The sequence below is a fragment of the Pogoniulus pusillus genome, chromosome 20 (genome assembly GCF_015220805.1).
Source record: "Pogoniulus pusillus isolate bPogPus1 chromosome 20, bPogPus1.pri, whole genome shotgun sequence".
NCBI lineage: Eukaryota > Metazoa > Chordata > Aves > Piciformes > Lybiidae > Pogoniulus > Pogoniulus pusillus.
Genome location: NC_087283.1, coordinates 6,312,931 through 6,338,677, shown reverse-complemented (window position 1 = coordinate 6,338,677; position 25,747 = coordinate 6,312,931). Strand labels below are relative to the sequence as shown.

Genomic DNA, 25,747 nt, shown 5'->3' with positions numbered 1-25,747 from the left:
ACAGCAGAAGCTTTTCAAACCACAGAATCATGATGGACTTGCAGCAGCCCATCTGAAATTCAGGCTCCCCACACTCCCCAGTAACACCAAACATCTCCAAGTCCAGCTCGAGCCACAGAAACTGCCTAGGCACTGAGCAAAGGCAGCTCCAGACGCAACGGGACTCATGCCTGTGCTCCAAGGACGTGCGATAAGGCACACCAATGCCACCTATGCACCAGGAGAGTCCACAAAGCCAGATGTTCTCAGACCAGTCCAAACTAACTTAGCTGCACCATTTTCAGATCAAAATGGGGGAATGGCTGCAGCTCCCTATTGCAGGGCTGCAAAACCCCAGGATGGCAGCAGTGAAGTAAATGAAAGGGAGCTCCAGAAACACTCCACAAAGGCCATGTGGCTATGAATGTTTCCTCTAACCATTTCAGAGTAAAAGTGTAGTTGCTATGCTGAAAATCATCAAGCCCTCATGATATTTTTATTTCAAAACCATCCCAAACTCCAAGCAAAGGAATCATGTGAAGTCAAGCACCTCTAGGCTGTTGAGAAATAGCTCTGCATGTGGAGACACCCATGGCCCTGTCTAAAATGAAGGCCAAGAGAAAGGTGGACCTAGATGGACCTCATATTAGCACAAACTAGTGTCAGTCATACTGGCTTCCAAGCTCAGAGTCAACTTTGATGTTCTATGCCTCTACAGAAGACTCTAGTATGGAAATCATGGATCAGCTTGGCACCCAGCCTTGGGTTCTGAATGATACCACTTGGGTTAGTTTTCTCCTGATCTGCAGGAAAGCCATTTCAGAAGAGCTTTAAACTAAACTCCCTCTGGATAGATATGTTGTCACACACTTTGTGACCCTACAAGGGCCTCAACAAACAATTCAGCACCAAGAAATAATGAAATGCTGAACTGTGCACCAAGAACTGTGTAACAAGATTTTCTCAGGCAAATGATGCAGCAGACATGGTCACCAGAGTCATTAGTGTATCATTCACTACGTTCCCATCTTTTTGTCTACTGGACTACATTCTATGCAAAAGTGGTGCAGTTAGTGTAGGTGTCTCCACACCCAAATACACAAGCTCTACTATGATCAGCTCTTTGAAGCTGCTCATAGGAAAAAAAAGAAACAGCCTTTTTAATTTTTTCATGAGTTCTCCACAGATTAAACTGATTTTTCTTCTCATTTTCTGCAGAAATTGCTCACCTGGTCCCTTCACAGCCCTTGCTGCATAACATGCATACATGCAGCAGTCATGGCTGTATATTCAACTGAAAAAGTGAATTCCCAAAGGGTAATAAGCAACAAGTTGCCTTTGAAACAACATGGAAAACTATAGTAAGAGCTAGATGGACTCAGTTCAGTCGTTTTGACAGTTCAAATTTCAGGGGGACAAACCAGTTTCAGCTGCTTTTATTTTCCTGTTCTGAAGCAGTTCCATAGCTCAGTGCTATGGAGTATTTTCTGTCACTAAAACTTGCAATGACCTAAGTGAGTCCTACAAAGCCTCACAAGTGGATGAAGAAATCTAGAATCATGTAAACACAGTGTCTTCTGTTTGAAAACAACACTTGGAGAACTACCATATGTAGATACCCACACAAATACACTGGTATCTTCCAGTGAAGATCTAATATCTTCTACTAAAAAAGCCACCTGTCAGTTCTGGTGCAAGTTATGGGATGCCTGTAGGACTGAAGTATGTCAGTTGTAACTTCTTTCATGCAGGAATAGGACTACAGGTGAAAACGCAGTTGCTCCAGGCACACATCAATGTGCCTTTCCACAGAGCACTGTTTTGATGCACAAAACTGGGAGGAAGATTTCATCACTGTGGCCCAAAATTTCCATTCTGACTGTCAGATAACAGGAAGAGTTTCAGAGCTACCACCCTGTGCAAATTTTGTGGTTGTTAGGTAACTTAACAACCCTGAGCTCTTCACCTTTTTTGAGTCTATCTAACGAAGATTTCACACACAGCAAATAGGAGTTAAAGGAGATTCTCAGTAAGAAAGAAAATTGTACTTCTTTGTTTACTGTACCTGCAGTAAGACAGTACCCCCCGGGATCGTGAGCTGTAAACAGTACTTAGGGGCATTCTCCCAGGAGAGCAGTTGAACGTCTTCAATAGCACTGTAGGAAATGGAGTTTTCCATGTACCCAGTTGGCTGCAAGAAAACAAAGATAGAAAAAAAAGTGCTTACTTAGTCATCAGAAGTTTCACAATTTGAAAGTAAGAACTGCACCATCAAAATAACTCCTGGTTGGTGAAAATATCTAACTGCAAAGGAAAATTCCTACACAGGTCATTCGACAGAGAGATCCGTCCAGCTACCTTCATCCAACCCATTCAAGTGTTAAGATCACTCACACAGAAACAAAACCAGGCCAGACCTAGGTGCCTGGAATATTAAAATGTCAAACTGCATTTATTCTGGGGCCTATATCAATGGCACCTAGTCCAAAGTTGAACTGAGCTATGAAGGGGTCTGGCCATGCACATACATGAAACACCTCAATCGTGCAGTCAGGACAGCAGTGTACTATATTAAGGGAGGTTTAGTCCATGCATTCTTGTTCTCTCTGGTTGCAAGGTTAATCAAGCATATCATCAGAATCTACACTGCTCCATCTGACAATGGTTCTTGGAGCTTCAATGATTCAGCCTTCAGCTTTCAGACTGAAGCAAAAGCAGAGCAACTTGTCTCAGTCTATACCTAAGTACTGGTTTGCTCCACAGACTACTAAAGCTCAGTTTAAAGTGAAAGTCACAATTAAAACATAAACAACTCTGCTTTGCAATTACATCTACAATATGAATTGATAGTAGCAAAGAAACAAACATGAAACTCCTTATTAGTATCCCTGTGATTCTCAGGCATTACAGAAGCTCAATGATCTCTGATCTGAAGTAAAAATGTATATATGCAAGCAGATGCAGAATTATGTTCTAAACCTATGAGAGCTATAGCTGTGATACAATAGACTATGCATACATACACTGTGCTTTATGCAAGTTTTCATCTTGTTTAAGTCATTTGAGTAACAGAGATCCTCCAAGATGTTATTTATTTTACTTGGCTACAGCATGAGCAAACTAATCAGTAATGCTATGGCAGAGAAACTATTTTCATACAGCAATGATTAATCCCACCATGTGGATAAACCCTTGGGTTGGCCTCGTCTTGCAAGAGAATAGAGCTTGTTATATTTATGAATTCATTTTCTTGCTTTACTGGTTTACATGTAGCTTAAACTTCTCAAACTTACTCCCACTGTGCCCAATACATAAGTTATTTTTAACTGACAGTCTTGAAATAAAGAAGGCAAGGGAGAAACCACATTTATTTCAGGGTCAAACAAGGCCAACTCTTAAAATCACAACACAGGATTCCTGGGGGCTGAGTGTGAAATAAGCAAATTGCATTTGGAACCTCTCTGATTCTAATTGGTACAACATTCTTCCATAAGTTAAGTAGGTGGTGCAGCTGGAAACTGCACTTTGAAGTTATACACTCCATACATGCTCCTAAGGCCACAAACGTCATCTGCCCAAGCATGGCCATGACTCCATCCTCCACCTTTGCTGCTACAGCAAGTCAGGAAGGAAAAAGTGGCAAGATGGGACTGAGCTTTTCCTATCTCTTCTACTAGTACTTGTTGGGGCAGTGTTCATTTTACACCAGTTCTCACTGAAACCAGCCTCCCTTGTCTCCTCAACAAAACCTTGTTGTGCAGGGAGTTTGACAAACTTCTGCTTAGTCGTTTGCCCGCAATACTCTTCTGCACTAGCGGCTGGCATCCCAGCAGCTTAATGCTGATGCTGTATGTCACACATTGCCTACTGGAGAGTAATTATCTCGTTCCAACAGGAAGCCGAAGGCCCAAGATCCTTCAGTAATCAGCATTACAACACTCAGGGAAAGAAAAGATGAAAATGGGCAGCAAAAAATCTAATACGCTCAGGAGGCAAAATTATCAGACACACGCTCTGAAAGGCTGGAGAGAGAAGAAAACCAGAACTAGCTGAGGCAAATACCGAATGAAATGAATCAAAGCAATTCAAATTTCTCTTAAGAAGATACTGACTGCCCTTAATACCCTCCATTAACTTCAAAGAGATTTGAAGAATTCTCATACAATCAGTTCCCAGGAGAAGTTTCTATACCTTAAACCATCCATTTTAAAGAGCATTAAAAGACAACTGATCCTAGGCAGTCACGGCTCTGTAGCCATACACAAGCGATTTCATCCCAGGCATAAACCTCTTCTCATAGGACAGTTGTCCTTTTCCTTAAGGAGGTTCTGCAGTTCACAAAGGATGGGAAGACCACCTAAACCACAACATGGAAATACATCGATGGTTAATCTCTCCAAAGGGAAGTGCCATGCCAATGAGGTGGTCTGTATAGTACTTCTGTAACTCCATTTCCAGACCAAAGCACAGACAAAGCTTTACTACAGTTGTTTCCCATCTTACTTGAAAAATGAATAACCCACATCTGCCTTAATCCCTGCAAGCAATGTCATTTTGGGCTGCCCGGGGATGTGGTGGAGTCGCCGTCCCTGGGGCTGTTCAAGGCAAGGTTGGACGTGGCACTTGGTGCCATGGTCTAGCCTTGAGCTCTGTGGTAAAGGGTTGGACTTGATGATCTGTGAGGTCTCTTCCAACCCTGATGATACTGTGTGATATGTGTTGTTTCTGCTTTCATTAACACCACCATATTCTAGCAGGTGAAATACTTCCAATTCTGAAAATGTCAGCTACACCAAAGGCAGCTTCACCTCTGGCTTACATCCCAAAGAGTCTAAAGGAAAGTGATTTATCACTGTGTAGAGCTCCTTGAAACTGTGCTTCTAGACGCTGTCAAACACTGCAGATTATACTCCCACACGACAGCGGCGCAGAAATGCTCTGAAGCAGCACTGAAACAGAGCTGTACCTGAACCTCACAAGGCTATGGTGCTCCCCACAAAAAAGCCCATGGCACTAATGAGGTGAAGGTCAACCCCACACAAAGGAGTCCTTTCCCTAATCCCTGCACACACACAGATGAGAGGACAGAACGGTGGTTCCCCAGTTGTGTTTTCTCAAGACCAAGCGCAGTTCAGCTGTTTATCAGGAAGCAGCCTGAGGTAAAACCACAGCCTGAGTCACTTGTTCCTCTTAAAACACAGGCTATTTTGACAGTCAGGTATGCAAACGTCGATCATAGTGAATCATTGTGGTAAAAAAAATGAGCAGTGCAAGTGTTGCATGTTCTCATGTTCCAGCTGGCCTTGCTTGCACACACCCCAGAACACTCACTGTCAACCCCAGGTCGCTCCATAGGAAAGTCAGATTAGAACAGCACACAAGAAAAATGGATTCAGAGCTTTGAAAATACCTGAAGTGAGACAGATCCTCAGTGGGCCACTATGAAACATCAATACTAGTCTTAAGCATCATTCCCATCTCCATCCACCCAATTGCCTCTGTCTACAGAAGTACTACTCTGGCTACAGTGTCAGGCAGATAAGGGAACATACCCAGCATTGGCCAGATGACTTTTCAGATCATTTGGTCCCATTTCTAGGGTGAGCCAGAAACTAGCCTGGTTAACACAGCTTAGGGGGCAGCATATCAGGGGGAAGGGAGTGAACAGTGAGGACTTGAATAGCTCAGCCTAGTTATTTCTGTGAGACAGACTGAAGCCATAGCATCTCTGAGCAGTAATACCTCCAGTTCAGTTGAAAATGTCTTTGTACGACAAAACAGTAATTCTTAGTTTTACAGTTGTCATTTCTGAAAGGAGATTTACCTTTCTTGCCAAAGTCTGAAATCTATCAAGCAAAGTAAGATAATGCACTTTTCTCATTCACTCCACAAAATTAATCCTGACTTTTGGAAAGTTTGGCCAGAGAATCTACATTTGTCAGCTCACAGATTTACAGTTTCAACTTCTGGCTGGTTGCTGTGGAACATGTTCTGAAAAACTGTAAGAGATTCAGAAATGAAAATTAAATTTATTACAGCAAACCAAAACCTGAAGTCAAGGCAACGTTTTTCTCTTCAAGTTAGCCTTCTGCCTCCCAATGAAACAGCCAACTTCTCTGCTGGGAAATCAGGTATGCTTTAACCCCAGTGAGAACATTGTCCTTCTTTCAGTTCCATAAAGATTTATAAATCATCCAGCTTGGAAACAACTTTGTACCAGAATAGCCACAACCAAAATCTACTATCAATCATATCATAGGGGAATCCAGCACTCCCAAAACTGAGGAACATGCAGGCTCATGTGCAAGGTTAGTTTTCCCTTAGCATTTCTGGGAAAAGCCTGCAGCAGCAGACTACCCAATAATGCAAAAAATCTGCCCACTTGTTTCCATGGGAAATTCTAAAAGGGAAAGAGAAGAACCATGACGTCCGTTGTTAATATGAGGCTTGCATGCACTTACTCATAGAGTAATGCACTAAAGCTTCAGCTGCATAAGCATCTAGAAAAAATTAATTCTACAAATAGAGACCCCCCACTTGCATCAAAACATATTCAGACTGACAACTCCCACCGACAGAACAACGGAGAGTGATTTTCCAGGTTAAGAACTCCTGATGCTGGAGGTGAATGGGGTTGTTCCAGCCCCTTGCCCTTCCACGGGCAAGTGCTTCTTTCTTTTGCCTGCTTCTAAGGACAGGCCAATGCTGCTGCAGCCCAGGATGACAAAGGTATCGTGTTACATGTAAGGTCTCCGTACCCGAGTAACAATCAATCCTGATTAATAACATATAGGAAGAGTTGATTGCCCTTAAAACTTTGATGGGGGTGGAGACTATTCAGTTGGCACACTGAAGTGTAATGAGCTCTAAAACTGCTGAAAACAATGGATGGTTTGAAATAAATCTCTGTTAGAAGACATCCATGGCTCCAGAGAACACCCCTGCAAGTGTAGCTATTTCAGATAAGAGCAATTAACATCTCTGTTCATTAACTATATAACCTATCAGAAGACATTTATCAAGTTAAGCAATTAGTAGTACTACACCATAATGTGCAGCACAGTACAATTTGTCTCACTCTTGATATGGAAGAATTTACTGCCATGCTCACTTGTCACAATGACTTGAAGGAGTTCAAAATCAACGTTACTCTCAAAGAGATTAAAGCGATACGCAGAGCACAGAAAGACTAACAGCAGGGAGACACCCAACTCTGTCCCATGGCTGCACAAAGGAATTTCTGGGCTTCCTTGGATCAACATTCTCATCTAATCCATCACAGTTCTCAGATCCCTAGTCTGCCCATCACTTTTTCCTTCCCACTTCTCCCTATCAGTAGGTGGTTTCACGCATTGGACCGCAAGATGTCACTTGCTCTGTGCATTGGCAGTAGGACTACATGGGGTGGGGGTGAAATAGATGCTTAACCCAGGGACTCAGGGGGAAGGGATCCTTCCATGGACTAAAGCTAAACTATGTCTGCTTGAAGCTGTTTCATTCACAAGTGTTTTCAAGGTCCGGCAGCAATGCTTGGTGAGGTTTTCTTTGGTTGGTTTAGAAGATTTTTGCTACATGGAAACAAACTTGGACACAGTGGCCCAAATCTTTAGTGAGGCTGCACCCCTCTGCATCGGTGGAAGCTTGGGGTGCACTAGTGCTTAGTTAACCATAAAAAAAAGAGGGAGATGTTCTCCCACCACTTTTATTTGTGTTTGGGTGACTGCATGTAGAAACATCCATGTGTGTGTGGATCTATGTAACACCACACACCCCAGTCTCTCTTTACAGCTACACAAAGACAAAAGACAGTGAAACGTAACCCATACTTTCCTACACAAAAATACAGCTGCAACTGTCATAGGCTCAGTGCAAAGCAGCTCAACTTCAGTAAGTGACACAACCCAAGTGAGAAAGGCCAGGTCCTCAGCTGAGCTGACCACCAAAAAGACTTCAGTGTAACATCAGTGATTTACAGCAGCTAAAAATCTAACAGATTAATTCAACCAAATCTGGCCCTGCTGCAAAAATTTGCTTAATTCTCTTACTTTCCCCTAAATATTTAAGGCACCTAAGTCTGGAAGCTGTTGCATTAATTAACCTTACAGAACTGATAAAAATGTAAGAGTCATCAGCAAAAAACTGATTACTCCAGACTGTGCAGAAAAAAGCTGCAGTAGGGTTGAAGCATCAGTTCTGTGGAACTACAGGAAATGGACAGGTCAAAACTGCCATCAAAGAGTTGACAAGAAAAAAAGTGGTCTCCTCACCACGAGGCCAAGGGAGCTTCCTCAAAATCAGTGCAGCAGGCACTAGCAATGGGAAGAATTTCAAATGAAGTCAGATCTGAAACAAGTTTAAAGCACAGAACTGATGGTCATCATTAAGAAGAGAAAATAAGGTCATAGTATTGGATATGTGCCATGACAGGAGAGTTAAATAAGGATGAAAATTTTATTATGTTAGCTGAAATGTATATAGATTTTTTTTTTTAATGAGCAGAAGGAGAACTTGTGAGTGTTCACTGAATTTTATCAACAAGAACTACTAGAATTTCTGAGGGGAAAATAAGACACTGTACCTCAAAGATTTTCTGAAGATGTCCATCATCAAGATGTGTCTAAGTTGTCCAGAAGAAATGATTCCTTTTTCTCTCTGGCTAGCTTAGCATGACAAAGTGAAATCCATACTGACTTCCAGTAGCACTGACTGCTTAAATAGTTGCAGTGGTGGTATTTGAAAAGCTGTACCATGAAGCCTACAAGAGAAACTCTCTCAAACCTCAGCTAGCAAGGGACGAGAGTGTGCTGCAAGGTGCACATGCATGCTGCAGGGCTACAGGCTGACCACAGCTTGCCACTGAGGTGGTTGCCAATCTTCTAGATCACTGCCCAGGGGCAGGGAGGCTGTTCCCAGGCCAGTGATCAGGAGCAGGGAAGGAGGAAGCTGTGTTTGACCCAACCTGTCAGACACGGGCCTGACTTGCCTGCCAGGTCAAGCACCTCTGCTTGGAGCAGTGATTCTCCAAGCCTGTGCTGCAGCCTTCAACCTCTCCCAATGAACACAGAGAAACTGAAAACAATTACTGTCTCTCACTGAACAGCTTAGAAGGAAATCTCAATTAAGGTTGTAGCAGCATCATACTCTTCATCATGCTCTCATTAACATGAAAACCTGAGAGACATGGGGAAAGGGCCCAGACTACCAGATTACAACCATGTGAATCTGCTCCAAGTGCATCTCCCTCCTCATCCTTCTTATGTAGGAGTTTTGGAGCATTCCTTAGCAGGGTTCTCCATTCTTCTGTGTTTATCACTGCACTCCATGAAATCCCTCCTGGGAAGCAAATACTCAGTAACCTTGATGAAATGGGTAGGTTATTCATGCACCTTCCTTGAAAGTACTCCAGGAAGCCAGGGGCACTGCCAGCCAAAACACAGCGGGCACACACCTTCTCACAGAAACAGCAATAAGTTAACAAGAGTAACAGGGACGCATTGCAGGAGACCATACACAGCTGTAAAACAATCCCAGCGTTTAGCTCAGAACATGAGACATCCAGTGACTGCTAAACAGGTCTTTGCTAAGTCACCATAGCAACAACAATGTGACAGAAAACAAAACAGCATCCACAAACTGTTCCTGACTCAAGACTGCTCTTTATTTTGAGTTCTCTTTCAACAAATTGGCCATGTCACACACCATGAAACGTATCAAATGCTGACAGACCAGAGACAGGAGAAAGGGCTGGATGTAAGGATTTCAGATCAAGGCAGTCACAATGAATGCTACAGTAAAACACCACCCTGGAATGACTGGTTTTAACCAGGGGCAGCTGGAAATGAAAGACCATCAGCTGGTCTCAAATGCAAAGTCGGTACCTGGAAAGTACTCAGTCTGTCAAATCACCAGAAATGTGGCCAAGCTGACATCTACTATAAACAGCAGAGCTCTTTTCAGCTGTGTTTTCCAGTTTCTGTTGTACATTGCCCTCAGAGTGGTTTTTATGTCTGATTTACAGATCTCCAAAGGCCTATCATTCATTATCTCCAGGAGGTCAACAAAAGGTGAAGGAGGAAACCGCATTTGTTATCAGGAGGGTCATATCTGCTGTGCAAGGATCTGCACCTCCCATGGAAAATTTTAGGGTTGTACAAACCAAAAAGGTTGCATGCAGCTGCAAGGGGAGCCATACATTCACCTCTGTCACCTGTGCCTTTGAAGTCTAACCTGAAAGGTGACCCAAGTCTAAAATACTGGATTAGTAAGAAGCTAAGCTATCCAGGATTCCACATGCAATCAGAAATACACAATTTGACTCATGGACTCCGCAATCTTGATGGTTCTCACCACCCTCTTAATGTGCATCTTGGCTCATTTCTTACCATGGTTTATTTACAAGATCTAGAAATTCAATTGTGCAAAATTAAACACAGCATAAACACACTCATATATTAAGTTCTTGTTCTTCATTTACACAAGCATTCTCCAACACTTGTTGGACTGTCGTGTCCATGCCTTTTACCTACATAGACATGAAACCTTTCAACACTCAGTGGTCAAGTGGTTTCCATTAACAATTTTTGTCTTTTCTTTTTTATGCACTTTACACTGCACAATTCCCAGGGCACTACATCTCGACCTGATGAGCAAGTACAGGACAGGGAATGCAGTAACCCAAATACACTTCTAAGTTCCCAACAGGGAATGCTCTTTTCTGATCTTTTTTGGAGAAAAGATGGGCAGGTATTGAGTTCCCCACAAAATATTAGTACAGCTCTCTGCTGCACATTAGATAAAAGAAATAGCATGCAGGGAAAAAGCTCTATAGATTCTATTAATGATAATCTCACCAAACTCTCACTGGTATTGGACAAAAAAACCCAAGGACTTCCTGAGGATGAGTCGCTTGAAATCACGTTCTGCTACAGGAGGAGGAAGGAAAACAAAGTGCCAGTGTTTTGTTTTATGCTTTTTAGTCAACAATAATTTGGATGGTTCTATAAAATTGCAAGAGAGATCCAGCTCTGGTGTCTGCAGCAGTGATTTCCCCTCGATGCTGCATGTCTCTCTCAGCATCACAGAATGACAACTCGAGACTAACACAAAGTGTCCCCTTCAGCAAGAAGGATTCTGCCAAACTGCACCTGCCACCAATAACCTCCTCCACTGTTGGTCTTCCTCATTGTTTAATGACTGCCTGACTGTTTGTATTGTAAGGGAGTGTTGCTATTTAAATAGAGGATAACTGAAACGTGTGCTACTTCCACGGAAGGGAGACGGACAGGGAACGGAGAAGGAGAGGGCAACTGCAGTGAAATCTCAGAGTAAATATTTGAGAGAAGCGCCAGTTGTCTGGAAAAGGCATCCTGAAGGGAGCACAGCGCACCGGTTTGAACATCAACTACTTCACTGAGCTCCCTTACTATGCAAAATGATACAATGAAGTATTAAAAGTGACACTTCTCTCTTTGGTTCCAAAAAAACCTAATTAAATAGGTAGCTGAAATCATAAGGGCATTGTGCTCAGAGAGAATACAGTGGTCTGAAAGTGCATACTCAGTGAGCAATTTTTTTGTTTCAAGACAACTTCTACTGGCCTAGCAAGTTCATCTTCAAGATAGCTAAATAAAAGTGCTTGAAGTGAAGCATGGGGACCTGCTCACACAAGGTGTCCTTATCATCTGAACAGACTTTGAAAAGCAAAACAAAAAGCAACCCTACAATTAGTTACTGTGAAACTGGCAAACTCTTTCATCCAGGTGGCTCCTGAAAGGCTGGAGAATTCCAAGGAATTGCAACAGTCTCATCGGGGATCACAACACACTTGGTTCCAGAGAGATGCACTTCAGAGAAGCTTTGTTTATCAGACACTAATGCATCATGCACTGCTCTGCTCTCTCACACTGTTTTACCTTTTATAAAACTAAACAAGCTTAGTCCACCAAGAGTATTCCCCATTCCAGCTGGATGACTCTGCCCTCAACAAGACACAGTCACTTATTTCCCCACCCCCCCACCCCCTCATTCTCTGATGCTTGTCTTCCACGTGGACAGAGGTACACATCCTCCCTGCTACTACTGCTTTGAGAAACCAGGGCAGGGTCTCACCAGACCATGCAGATGTGTCTCTAGGTGATGTAATGTGGCAAAAAACCCCAGCTACTTACCTAACCAGTAGCTAGTACTGCATAAAGATTGCCACAACACTACCACTGAAAGGAAAGTGAGCTATTTAGCACACTGCATATCAAAACAGACTGCTTATATGATATTGCTTGAGAGTTAAATGTTCACTGAAAAATACATGCTCCCAAAGAGGCAGCTCTGTAAACTAGACTAGGTTGATTCCTCCCTACACTTCCAGTTTCACATGAAAATCTGTTTTAAAATAATTCCAGCCTTTCAGACAAGCCAGACCTTCTGGTTGTGGCAGCACAATGGTTGCAGATTTCACTCCCACCCTTGGCAATTACATTTTGGTTTTCAGCCTCAATTATGCTGTCAAGTCAGCTGCATAATTCTGCAGCAACAGCCTTGCTCTCTGTCAAGATTATTTTATTAATTTATTTACTACCCTTAAAAGAAGTGGCTCATTTTTGCAAACCTTACATACTGCAACCAAAACTTGCTAAGATTGGGGTTTCCACCTGGGGAGGAAAGAGCACAAGAAACACACCACTTCAGAGCCTTATCTCCAGCAACTAAACAGTATTGCTATCCTCCAAGAAGCCTCTACCAAGGAAGCCTGAATGGCCTTCAGTGAGCTGTTTGTCCAAAGTTAAACTAGTCACAGCTTCTCCAAAAGTGACCAGAAAACAAGTATCACCAAAAGACATTAGCATTTAAATTTGAATCCAAACCACTACAAACTGAGAACTACCACTGTTATGATATGAACTCCAAATGCTGATGAAAAAAAACCAAGCTGCTTCCCCTCCATAGCATCTTGGGTCCAGCAGAATACAAAAGCTTCCAAATCAGACATATGTTTGAAAGTTACCCAAATACACATTATGGGTTTGGCCTGCTTCTGCTTGCATCAGTTTTATCCAAGGCAGGAACAGAGAAAGACCAACTGTTCCTGGGCTGCTCTGTAATTAAAGTCCACAGATACCACCAGGTCACTCCTGGTCATAACAGTGATTGAGGAAGAGCCCTGCTCCTGCTAGCTCACAAGTCAGACTCCCTCCAGTAAGGACAGCTCTGTGATATGCACCTGTCTAGCGGAACAAAGGTCAGCCCTAAAGCACAGACAGGCAGTCACACAGAGTTGTTCCTCGTCATTTCATTTGATCAACTCAACTCTCACTAAACATGGGTGAAAAAAGGTAGTATGAAGTTGCTGTTAGCATCAACTTTCTCCCTTCTGACTTCTTTGGCTACATGTTATTACATGTAGCCAAAGAAGTCAGAAGGGGGTCAGAGTGGCTGGAGAGCAGCGAAACAGAAAGGGATCTGGGGGTGCTGACTGATACCTGCCTGAACATGAGCCAGCAGTGTGCCCAGGTGGCCAAGAGAGCCAGTGGCATCCTGGCCTGCATCAGGAATGGTGTGGTCAGCAGGAGCAGGGAGGTCATTCTGCCCCTGGACTCTGCACTGCTTAGACCACACCTTGAGTACTGTGTTCAGTTCTGGGCCCCCCAGTTTAGGAGGGACATTGAGATGCTTGAGCGTGTCCAGAGAAGGGTGACGAGGCTGGGGAGAGGCCTTGAGCACAGCCCTACGAGGAGAGGCTGAGGGAGCTGGGATTGGTTAGCCTGGAGAAGAGGAGGCTCAGGGGAGACCTTATTGCTGTCTACAACTACCTGAGGGGTGGTTGTGGCCAGGAGGAGGTTGCTCTCTTCTCTCAGGTGGCCAGCACCAGAACGAGAGGACACAGCCTCAGGCTGCGCCAGGGGAAATTTAGGCTGGAGGTGAGGAGAAAGTTCTTCACTGAGAGAGTCATTGGACACTGGAATGGGCTGCCCGGGGAGGTGGTGGAGTCGCCATCCCTGGAGCTGTTCAAGGCAGGATTGGACGTGGCACTTGGTGCCATGGTCTGGCCTTGAGCTCTGTGGTAAAGGGTTGGACTTGACGATCTGTGAGGTCTCTTCCAACCTTGGTGATACTGTGATACAGCATTAATAGAATCTCACAGCACAAATACATTTGCACCTGCAGAGAAAAACCTGGCTAATCAGAAAAACCACCAGAGCAGAATCAGTAGGAAGGGCTGAGCATCAAGAATGTAACGACTTCATTTTCTTATGGACATCTTCCCCGATAACATTTAAAGGAGAATGCTTAATATAAAGAATGTTTACCAATCATTTCCCCAGAGACAAACATGTTCAATATAAAGCACCTTAAAACAAGGCACAACCACCATGTTAATCTCTGAAAAAGGCCCAAGTGCTCAGGAAGCTTCAAGCAGACATTATCAAGGCATTCTGAGGAACTGTTATTATCAGGAAGGAACTACAATGATTGTGTAAGAAAGTAACCTCTGCCTTTTTCTCCAGCCTGCATCCTGCTAAGAAAGACCCTTTTGCTTTCTGCTTGTGAAAAAATGTATAACTGAAACACATTCAACTTGGAATTCCAAATCAGATTTTGTTCTCCTTTTCTTGCAACCGATTACAAGCACTTAGTGGAAATAAAACAGCAACTAAAACCAAATTCCACCCTCCAAACACTGTAGCAGATTGTTTCCAAGTACTCCAGTGTTTTGCCAGGGTTTGGATCACTTAAATCCAACTCCAAAGTTCAGAGAACAATTAAGGAATATGTTAACTGCTTCAGAGGCAACTTCAGAACCTTAACCTCAAATCCTATCCTTAGCAAACTAAAAACATCAGCCTCAGATGCAAAGCACCGACAGAAAGTTTCAGGTTGACCCATACCCTTACACCTCTGCAGCCAATCCCTCTTTCAAAGTACAGATCAAAGGTTTTCACTCTGTATTCAGAGACATTTGTGTGATGCAAGGATTAGGCGTGAAGAGAGTCATATTTTCAACTGCCTGTAAGAGTATCCTGTGCATATCCTGTGCATAGTTCTGGGCCCCTCAATTCAAGAGAGATGTTGAGGTGCTGGAACATGTCCAGAGAAGGGCGAAAAAGCTGGTGAGGGGCCTGGAACACAAACCCTATGAGGAGAGGCTGAGTGGGCTGGGGTTGTTTAGCCTGGAGAAGAGGAGGCTCAGGGGTGATCTTATTACTGTCTACAACTACCTGAAAGGACATTGTAGCCAGGTGGGGGGTGGCCTCTTCTCCCAGGCAACCAGCAATAGAACAAGGGGACACAGTCTCAAGTTGTGCCGGGGTAGGTCTAGGCTGGATGTTAGGAGGAAGTTGTTGGCAGAGAGAGTGATTGGCATTGGAATGGGCTGCCCAGGGAGGTGGTGGAGGCACCGTCCCTGGAGATGTTCAAGCAAAGCCTGGATGAGGCACTTAGTGCCATGGTCTAGTTGACTGGATGGGGCTGGGTGCTAGGTTGGACTGGATGATCTTGGAGGTCTCTTCCAACCTGGTTGATTCTATGATTCTATCGGAGCAGAGGAGCTCAGGCACAAACGCCAGCGCCAGACCAATCGCATCTCTGAAATTCTCATCTTGACTCCCATTTTCTTTTTCATCTCATCTAAGCACATTGTCTCTACACACCCAGCTACAGGGAAGGTCTACCCAGTCAGCAACCCCTCTATTCTTTCACTTTTTATTAATATGTTCATCGACATTTCCAGCTCCTTTCTAGTATATCATTCATTTAGGAGGCTATTACACCGAGCTGGAAACACAATGTTCCAGCCTGCTGCTGTGACCCCTGCAAGAGGCAGCGATGCAGCAGTAATGCCTTAATGGCAGCAGATGTACTGTAGATGTCACTGAATTCTAGCAGCCCTTCTTAAAACACAGCCTGCATGTGTAATCCTGTCACTAATCTAGTGTAAGATTAAATATACTGCTGTCAGTCTAGAGGCACTGTAGCTGACTCTAAATATACAGCTGCTGATGCACAAGATTCAACAGCACTGCATAGAGAGTCCTGTCTCCAGGAAGAGTGTGTGCCTTGGTGCTCTCAGGAACAAAGGCTGTGCCCCAAAGCACCAGGTCGCTTATTTCAAGGGCTGCACTAGGCTTTACCTGGCTCAGGGCAACCCCAAGCACAGGCTGGGTGGCACATGGCTGAAGAGCAGTCCTGAGGACCTGGGTTGATGAAGGGACATTGTAGCCAGGTGGGGGTTGGCCTCTTCTCCCAGACAACCAGCAACAGAACAAGAGGACAGAGTCTCAAGTTGTGCCAGGGGAAGTATAGGCTGGATGTTAGGAGGAAGTTCTTGCCAGAGAGAGTGATTGGCATTGGAATGGGCTGCCCAGGGAGGTGGTGGAGGCACCGTCCCTGGAGGTGTTCAGGAAAAGCCTGGATGAGGCACTTAGTGCCATGGTCTAGTTGACTGGCTAGGGCTGGGTGCTGGGTTGGACTGGATGATCTTGGAGGTCTCTTCCAACCTGGTTGATTCTATGATTAGCTCAACAGGAGGCAGCAGCAACCACGTCCTGGGCAACATCAAGAGAAGCATGGCCAGCAGGGCAAGGGAGGTGATTCTCCCTCTTTGCTCTCATCAAACCCCCACCTGGAACACTGTGTACAGCTCTGGAGCCTCCATTACAGGAAAGACATCTCAAATAGTTAGATTGAGTCCAGAGGAAGCCAGGAAGATGCTCAGAGGGCTGGAGCACATCTGCTATGAGGACAGGTGATGAGAGTCAGGACTCTGCAGCCTGGAGAAGAGAAGGCTTAAAGGAAGCCTTACAGTAGCACTCCGGTCCCTGAAGAGGGCCTACAGGAAGGCTCGGGAGGGACTGTTTTCACAAGGCCTTGTAACGACAGGACAAGGAGGAATGGATTTAAACTGGCAGAGGGGAGATTCAAACTAGATGTTAGGAAAGGGTTCTTTGCAGTGAGGGTGGTGAGACACTGGCACAGGTTGCCCAGGGAGGCTGTGGCTGCTCCCCACCGGAGGTGTTCAAGGCCAGGTTGGATGAGGCCTTGAGCAACCTGTTCCACTGGGAAGAGTCTCTGCTTATGGCAAGGGGCTGGAACTGGGCGAGCTCTGAGGTCCCTTCCAACCTAAACCATTCTATGATTACGAAGGTGAAGAAAATGGGACCTAACTCTGTCCTCCAGCAACCACAAGCAGCCTGGACAATTCATCTTCTCCCAGGCAGCCAGCAATAGAACAAGGGGACACAGTCTCAAGTTGTGCTGGGGTAGGTATAGGCTGGGTATTGGGAAGAAGTTCTTCACAGAGAGAGTGATTTCCCATTGGAATGGGCTGCCCAGGGAGGTGGTGGAGGCACCGTCCCTGGGGGTCTTCAAGAAAAGCCTGGCTGAGGCACTTAGTGCCATGGTCTGGTTGATTGGTTAGGGCTGGGTGCTAGGTTGGACTGGCTGAGCTTGGAGGTCTCTTCCAACCTGGTTGATTCTATGATTAGGAACCTGCAGTGCACTTCAGTTAGAAGTTCAGACCCCGCAGATGCACTCTGAGGCAAGCAACCACTTGCATCACAGGAGTGAAGAGCAGAGATCCAGCCCCTCAAAGTCGTCATTTATTCCCTCACACTCCCCTGAACAGAAAGAAAAGCCAGCGAAGGGCAAGTGACAAATCACGGCAGGACTCGCCGGGTGAGGTTTTGGAGACGTCAGAGCAGACAATCACAATGTTTCTTCTCAGGCGTTAAAAACTACGGTCCTTGACTAACGCTGTGCCCGTTCTGTTTTCCTGGCAGGGAAGAATCACACTGGGACAAAGAAGAATGGCAGCTGTATTGTCCTTCCTCAGAGCTAAGCACCACAGGCTCTCAGCACTGCCACGACAAACACACAGAGCTATTGACAAGGCATGTTAGGAGAGCTGGCCATCAGCATCGCCAGATACAAAGCATTAACAGCCATATCACACCACTGACACGTTAGCTTAGGAGAGCAGAACAGGACACTTCGACTGCCAAAACCCTCCAGTGCTCAATTCACACACACAAAAATCATACATATCACTAGTCACTGCGGGATGAATGCTTCCCTTGACTTCGTGGGTCCTCTTAACAGCCCCCGAATGTGTTCTGAGTATCTGGATGCAGTTCAGAGCTGCTGAAAATCTAGGGAAGGAAAGAAAACCACAGTGACTGAAGATTTTTTTCCCCAATAATCTGCATCACCCAATTGTTCTCCACAACACATAATTAAAATGCCTTTGAAATTACAACTCTACAAGAATTTTGGATGCAAGTTATCAGACCATTCCCAGAGATGACTCCAGTTGCTACCCAGATCAGACACAAATGATCTGCAGTTTCTATGTCATTATACTTGAAATATGAACTCCTTGATCTTAGTTGTCTCGTGAACCATTTTAATCAACTATTCATTAATATGCACTGACATTGTCTGGAGACAGAAATCAGCAGCTCAGTCATGAGCAAAGCTTCAAGAAGGCTGAGATTAAACCTAGCTGAGGATGGAGATGACTCAAGTGATGCCCTACATGAGTGATCAGAGGCTGACACTTCTGTCTTGTGCTGTAACCAAGTCTAATACCCTCCACAAAAGGAAAGCATTGAAGGTGTGAATTCAGAGTACAGGCAAAACTCAAGAGGCTACAAGACATCACTACATTTAGTGTAGTGTAAAAACAAAACCACTGATTTGGTAAAGGTAATGGCAAGTCTTTTTAGCTCTCATTTTACAACACTGCACTTCATAACTCACACAGAACTCATATTCACAGGAAACTGAAGAGCAAAACCACCATATGGTGACAAGGAGCAGAACTGAAATCAGTCCCTTGCTAGACGTTTTAATCCTCTTCTGTTGAAACAGTGTGTTTGTAGTATGGTAAGTAACAAATTACGCATCTGTAGAACCAGGCTCCCTTTTCAATTATGAGCTCATTATTTCAACACTAGAAAACAGAAAACCCAAGTCATCTTTCCTGCTCCACTCAACTCCTTTATAAATTACTCTTAAAGAGCAAATGAGAGTTCTCATTCCAGTTGTATTCCAACCTGATCAAGATTTACTCCTTTCAGCTCAGAACCTCTATAACACCCTTTCATTTTAGGGACTGAGAGACAAAAAGATGCCAATATTTTATCTGGCAGTCAAACAAGCCTTTGAAGTTTGATGTCTACAATGTTAAAAGACAAGTAACTGTAGAACTTCATTTGTGCAGATCAACAACTGGTTAAAAATCAGCAAGGAAAATTTCAGCAACACTCAGTCAGGATCCGGGCTCTCTGAATGGATTCCAGCAAATGCTCCCACTTCCAAACAGAACAGGCCTGTACACAAGAGAGTGAGTTTGAGATGGTGACCCTGAACACACACAAGAGGAGCTTAACACCACTCTTTGCAGATTTCACTGTACACGTTTGGCCTGTCCTTCTGGATGCTCGCTTCTTAAGCCTGGGTTTGCTGTGCTTGGCAGTCGCTTTTGTGTCTCTTGCAACACTGCACACACACAAATGGCCTGTGGTTTCATGCTTTGCTTCCCATTTAAAACTAACACTTACACAGTAGCATTATTTTTGTTAAGCACAAGCGCTTTTTTCCCTGAATTCTAGCATCTAGTTCTCTTTTTCCACAAGGGAAAAACGAGTTTGCACAACTGGCACCAATCACTTTTAGGAGCAGCATTTTGTCTTTACCTCTTTGATTCACTAACTCTCACTCATGTTATTCCTCAACTTTTTGTGCTGTCTTCCACAAAAGCAATGACAGCGGGTAGCATAATGTTGACTTCTGGACACCAAGCTGCTGACATATACATTTTGTTTATGAGAGTCTGAACTGCAAGAGCTAAAGAATCTGTAAGACAAGAAACTCCTGCTTTTTCACAACAGCTTACGGGGTGGAGCTGACTGGATATAGGGCTGGGTGATAGGTTGGATTGGATGACTTTGGAGGTCTCTTCCAACCTGGTTGATTCTATGTTTCTGTAGAAGGCTGGAATCCATCTCCTCCTGAAGGCAAGATGAATTTTCTTTTCATAGCCACTTGATATGAGACAGAGCCCACCAGGTCTGGGAAAAGAGACACCTCCTGTCTCCTTTAATGTCTTGGCAGCAGCTGGCTCTGTGCATTCAGCTCTTGACCGAGTTCAGAGTGAACTCAGGCACCGGCAAGCCCCCAGCCACCAGGTAACCACCGCCGGGACAGCCTTGCTGACACACAGATCACTTCACCCAGGTCCTCTCTGTTTTACACCCCCACCAAGTCTGCACATTCCAGCAGTATCAGCTCCTCGTGCCAACAAAGCACCGAGTGTGGAGGAAGACCATGTTTACTACTCCCTATCAGTGCTGTGATGTGCGACTTCTGAAGCTGCTCCCTGCAGTGACGTGCTCTGCCTTCCCACCCAAGATTAGGAACCCATTTTCAATGGAAGAGCTTCCTCCCTCACATGGCCCTTCAGGACCAGCGAGGGGAGAGCTGAATCCTGCAGCTAGCACTCCCCAATTGCTTCATCAGAAGCCCAAAGACGTCAGCAAGTGGACTTTCTGTTCCTTCTCTTCCGAAAAAGCAGAGAAAAATCTTCAGAGAGCAAGCCTCCGACTTCAGGTTTGGTGTGAAAAGCAGCCTGATCTTCGGCCAGCCAAGCAAACGAGACCAAGACTGACCTTGCATGCAGCCAGCTGCGCTGCCTGACCGAGGCTCGGCAAGGGTTACTTCAGCAAGCACAATGTCAGTGAGCGCACTCAGAGTGCTACTGTACTCTCAGACGTCTACAGCTAAACAAGTCCCGGGGGCAGAAGCAGACCTTTCAAACAACCAAACCTGGGAAATCCGAAGTGTTTTAATTGCATAACAACAGAGAAGAGCCCACCAGCTGCTAAGTTTGACCAGCATGTTACTGCATTTCTGGCACCTTTGCCCCGGCTGCCATCAATCTAGCCTGCTGATTTTAGCAGGTTGCTTTGACCTTTAAGGCTCTTGAGGTTTTCTAGGTTTCATACACCTTCCTTCAGGCCATGCCTCAAACTGTATCACCAGCCACCCACAGCGTTTCAAGAAGAGCTAGGCAAGAAAGATCTCTGACACACAATCTGCCCTTTCTCTTAGGAGAGTTACTTTTATTCTTGGCCAAAGGAAACAGAGTATGTCAAATACTAACAAAAAATTTACTCAAAGCCATTTGCTGTCAGAGAGAGCTGCCTGCTTTGTCTTGATTTTGTAGGAAATGATGAAAAAGGCACTGCTCCAAACCTGCAGAATCTGTCAGAATAAAATCCCTTTGCACAGAAGATGCCTTATCACAAAGTAGCAAGCAACAGCTGAGCTCGGTTTGTTTTCTTAAACTGCTTAAATTAACTTGGCAAAAGCAAGGACAGCACCACTCATAACGTGGCATTGTATAAGCTTACACTGTGTGCCATTTCTACAAAGCAACCATCCAGCCTGCAAGATGCACACCCTTACAGGTACTGCTAATCCTAAGCTTCTCAGCCACCACTGTCATCTTACCAGCAAAGAGAGAAGTTTCCTTTAAAAAGTAACGAGGGTTATTTGGATCAGCTCTCCATAAGAGCCAAACACACAGTCAGAGTACATTCTGGGTACCAAAGTGCAGATACCAGCAGTATCCAGTATCCTGGATGTAGGGCACCCAGCTCACCTTGTCCCATGATGCTACTACTGACAGTATTCCTATAAGCCCCTTACTGCCTTATGACAGGCAAATAGAATCTCTTGTTCTGACCAAGTGGTCAACAGACTTAAGTGCAAATGAGTCCAAGTGGCATTTATAGTTCATTTAATTCAACAGCAATCAGTCCATAAGCTGTACTGGCGTTGGCTTTAGATGAAGCACAGGGTGCCAAAGCCACCGTACAGGATGCATATCCCAACCATCAACACGGCTGTAGCGACCACGGGTCACAAAGGATATTTCACTCTGAGTTATATACAAAGTGGTGGAGAAACAAGGGAGAAACATACCCCCTAGGACAGGGGACAGCATTCACATTGCTGCTCTTGATCTGAAAGCTCTTGTTACGAAGCTAACAGTGAGGCTTTGCAAAATGACATCTGGCTATCAACGAACAGAAGGAAAGCAATGTCATTCAGTCTCAGAATCTCTTTGTCTATCCCACTTAATTTCTTTGTGCTAAAATTTTGGGACACAGCAAATACAAAGCCACCACATATTTGCCTCTGCAGGAAAAGAGACTGGTACCAGCTGTGCTAGAAAGACCACTGTCTAACACAACTGCTCTTGGTGTGGACTATGAGTGGTGAGCAAAGACAGAATGAAAGCCAGAAGAAAAACTGGGTCAGGAGCGTCAAAGCACCTCTGACCTTGCATGCTGTCCCCCGTGAGCAAGGGATGGGATGTGTAGTAGAGGGAGATTGCATCGTTGGTACTTCAGCCCTGAAGATTAACAGAAAGCTTCTGGAAGCAGATAAACTTCTTTCTTCAGGACTAAAACAGCTACATTTCTGAGCAACGTGCAACTGTCACTGATCCCTATCAGAAAGCCCTCTTCTGACTTCAGTTTCAGAAAAAGATCAGCTTACACAGCGCTGCAGCTAAAAACCACTCTCCACTTAGACAAGCAAAGCCTTGGCTAACCATATGTGGGATTATTTACCTACGTCACAGATCTGTAGGTCAGTGAAACCACAATTTCACCAGACACTTTCTGAAAAAAAGGTGTCAGAAAATCAAATGCAACATGACTCTCTTTGCTCCTCTACTGTCCCACTGCCGGCTCTAGAGAAAACGGGAGGTGTCACAGGCACCAAAGCAAATAGAGAACCCAGCAGAAAATGCACCCCTGACTTGCATGCAACAGCCATCTCCAGGCCCACAAGCTACCACAAAATCTGAGAGGCTCAGAAGGAAATTACAGGTGACATTCATTCAGTTAGGAGAAGAAATGCAAGACAAATCTCCCAGAAAAGGATGGGCACAGGCAGTTACGCAGCGTGTAGCACAAGGGTACGTGAGCAGTCGGTAATGGTAGGCACTTGTACCCAGCAGAGTAACTGCCACTTAGTCTGCTGGGACACACAAGACCTCGATTCCCCTTGAGTTCAGTCACTGTCGAGGTGGATATTCACTTTGCATCTCTGTGCCCCAGGTTCCCCATCCTCTAATATGAAGGAAATCTTTTTGTAAGACACTTGGAGATGCACAGATGAAAGGCAGGGCTGCAGAACTAGGTCAGACGATGCTGATGTATACAATTATCTCTGCCATTTACACGGCTGGGAAGTGTAATTAAAACTCTAGATCACTTTTCTCAAAGGTTCAAAATAAGACAGGCTGGTTATGATCCCAAAACACAAGACACACATTTGCACTTTGATTTGTAGAGCTGCATGACAACTTCTTCTAAATAAATGCTGCCATTCAGAAGAAAGCAGAGGACAAACCTAGGGCTTAGCGAGCAGCTGCGTCATTTCCTATGACCTATCTATTGCTTTACCAAAACCTTTAAAAAAACACCACCACACACCCCCCCAACACAAACTTCCTGTCTTCTAACCACTGAATGAGCAAGCACAGTTACACTTCAAGAGATGCTCAGAGTAGCTGTTCTATTGCACAAGCCACTGCACACAACACCCAAAACACAAATCCTGAGCTGTTGGTTTCTTCCAGCGCTACCTCACCATAAATCTAAAAACATGGTTGCATGCACCAGTTAGACTGGGCCAAAGGGGTTCTCTTGGAAGACATATGCAAGATGTTGCCTTCGTGGTGGCATGCAGTGAAAACAGAACATACACATTTCTGCCTTTCTCTTCAAGAACAAACCCCACAGGTTTCCCTGATTGCAGTAACCAGTAGACACAGCACAAAACCACCCTCACAGTTGGCAGCAGCCGGCACCTTTTCAAAGAACATCTGTGGAGAAGCCCAGAAATGACTGGCATGGGAGCTCTTAGAGGTGGTCTCACCACAAGGGCAGAGCACTGCAAGGAAACCTCTTTTTCCAGCCCTCTGCCCCCACTGCACACAGATGACATCACACGGCGAGGCTGCCTGCAAAGCGCCTCCACCAGCAGTAATTCCAGCTGAAGGAACAAACCGACTACTCATAACCAAAATTATCAGGCTCCATCTCCAATGCAGCAGCCAACACTGCCTTTGAAGTGGAAACCAAAGCCCAAGGCTTTTTCACTGCATGAGGAGGGCACGGATAAGTAGAGGCAGCCTTGGTTTCCTGGAAGAGGGAACAGAATTGAGGGGAGCAGTGCCTGCCTGGGGAGGTCTGACATGTGATTGAGCTCAGCATTCAGCCTCCCCTACCTTTGCAGAGAGGGAGCTGGCACGCTTACAAAGGGCTCTGCTTGCTCACTGAGCTATGACATGGACTGACAGCCTCTGCTCAGGAAGTGACCAAGAAACGTAGCCACTCACACAGGCAATTGTTGCTTCACCCATGCTTCTGCAAAAGAGATGATGCCTTCATCTCTTCCTCCCCACTGGGTCCCCAGATTGCAGGAGGACAAGACACAACAAATCAAGCAGAAACTGTCACAGCTTCTTTCTCTTTAAGCTGCTACAAACTACGTTTCTAGACAACAAGCTAAAACACAAAGGTGGTAAATTTCAGTGAATCTTCTCAAAAGTTACTCATTTCAGTGGGCTGAATTTACTGGAGGGCACAGGGAAAACAAATTACGAAGCAACACTCGCACAGAGCTCCTCTTCTTCTCTGGGATGCACACAAACAAAACCAGAGGTAAGACCATTTTACAGGCCACTGATACAGTGAATATATAGGAAAATGGACACAGATAACTACATAATCCTTCCTAATACCTAAAGGGTTAACACTAGTCTGGATGACCTCCAACTGCATCAAGATGATGCACTCAAAATGAAAAGGCGAAGTTGATGTCTCCATTGGAGCCTTAAATATCAAGAGTTTTTTCCCCTCTTCTATCTCAAGTATGTCAGCCCTTACAAGAATTTATTGGTTAAATGACAGCAGAAGACCATTTAAATAAAAAGAAACACAAAACCACAGGGGAATTTATTTTATGATTTGCAACGAGGTGCAAATCCTGCCAACCACTTTAAACAATCAGAGCAAACCTAATTTCCCTTCACTGGAAGGACAGAGAGTGTATAAATCCAGAACAAACAGAGAAAGGTTTGTCTCACTTCTGAGCTGCATAAACTTTCCCAGAAGCAGCTCTGCTGACTTATGATATGAGCCTTGCTTTGTGGACAGGAAAACTAAGGCACAACACAGTCATTTCTTCTTATTTAGCACATCAGTAACGTGGCTAAAAGGATGCCTTGTCCACAAATACCAAAAATGCCACAAAAAACATCTCCCAACCCCCCTTTTTTTTTTTTTTAACCCTAACAGCCCAGATTCCCAGTGTCATTTGGGACACAAAGTGCAGAAGGGCTCAGGTCTACAGCAGGTTGTCACAGCTGTCAGTCTGTGTATGTCCTAGACATCTTTAAGCATTAGAATGGACAGCTTAGGTACACTGTCATGTACAGCTGAGCCACAGCCTTTGTAAATAACATTCCACAAAAGTTCTGTACTTGTAAGACTGCACTTCCCTCTCTTCTCCTCCCTGCTTCAAACTCTTAAGAACATTACACTAAAATAAAGGTGGCAGAAAATGGCTTTTCTCAAAGGGCTGGCACTGGGGAAATGAAAAAACCTTGTTAGAGCTGTAGTTGTACACACCAGCCGCACAAACCACCACTGAAATCCTCCTGTACGATTGGCTCCTGCCAGAGAATAAAGCAGGG

At 44.7% G+C, this 25,747-nt stretch overlaps 1 protein-coding gene across 3 annotated transcripts in view; it reads right to left on the bottom strand.

The window, feature by feature from the left end:
* The window catches only part of CMIP (c-Maf inducing protein), a 141,097-nt gene that overhangs the window by 61,557 nt on the left and 53,793 nt on the right, over nucleotides 1-25,747 (bottom strand). For all 3 annotated transcript variants that reach the window (XM_064159990.1, XM_064159991.1, XM_064159992.1), the window contains one exon: nucleotides 2,045-2,170. In XM_064159990.1, coding sequence (XP_064016060.1) covers nucleotides 2,045-2,170 — 126 coding nt within the window. The remainder of the gene's footprint in view (nucleotides 1-2,044; nucleotides 2,171-25,747) is intronic.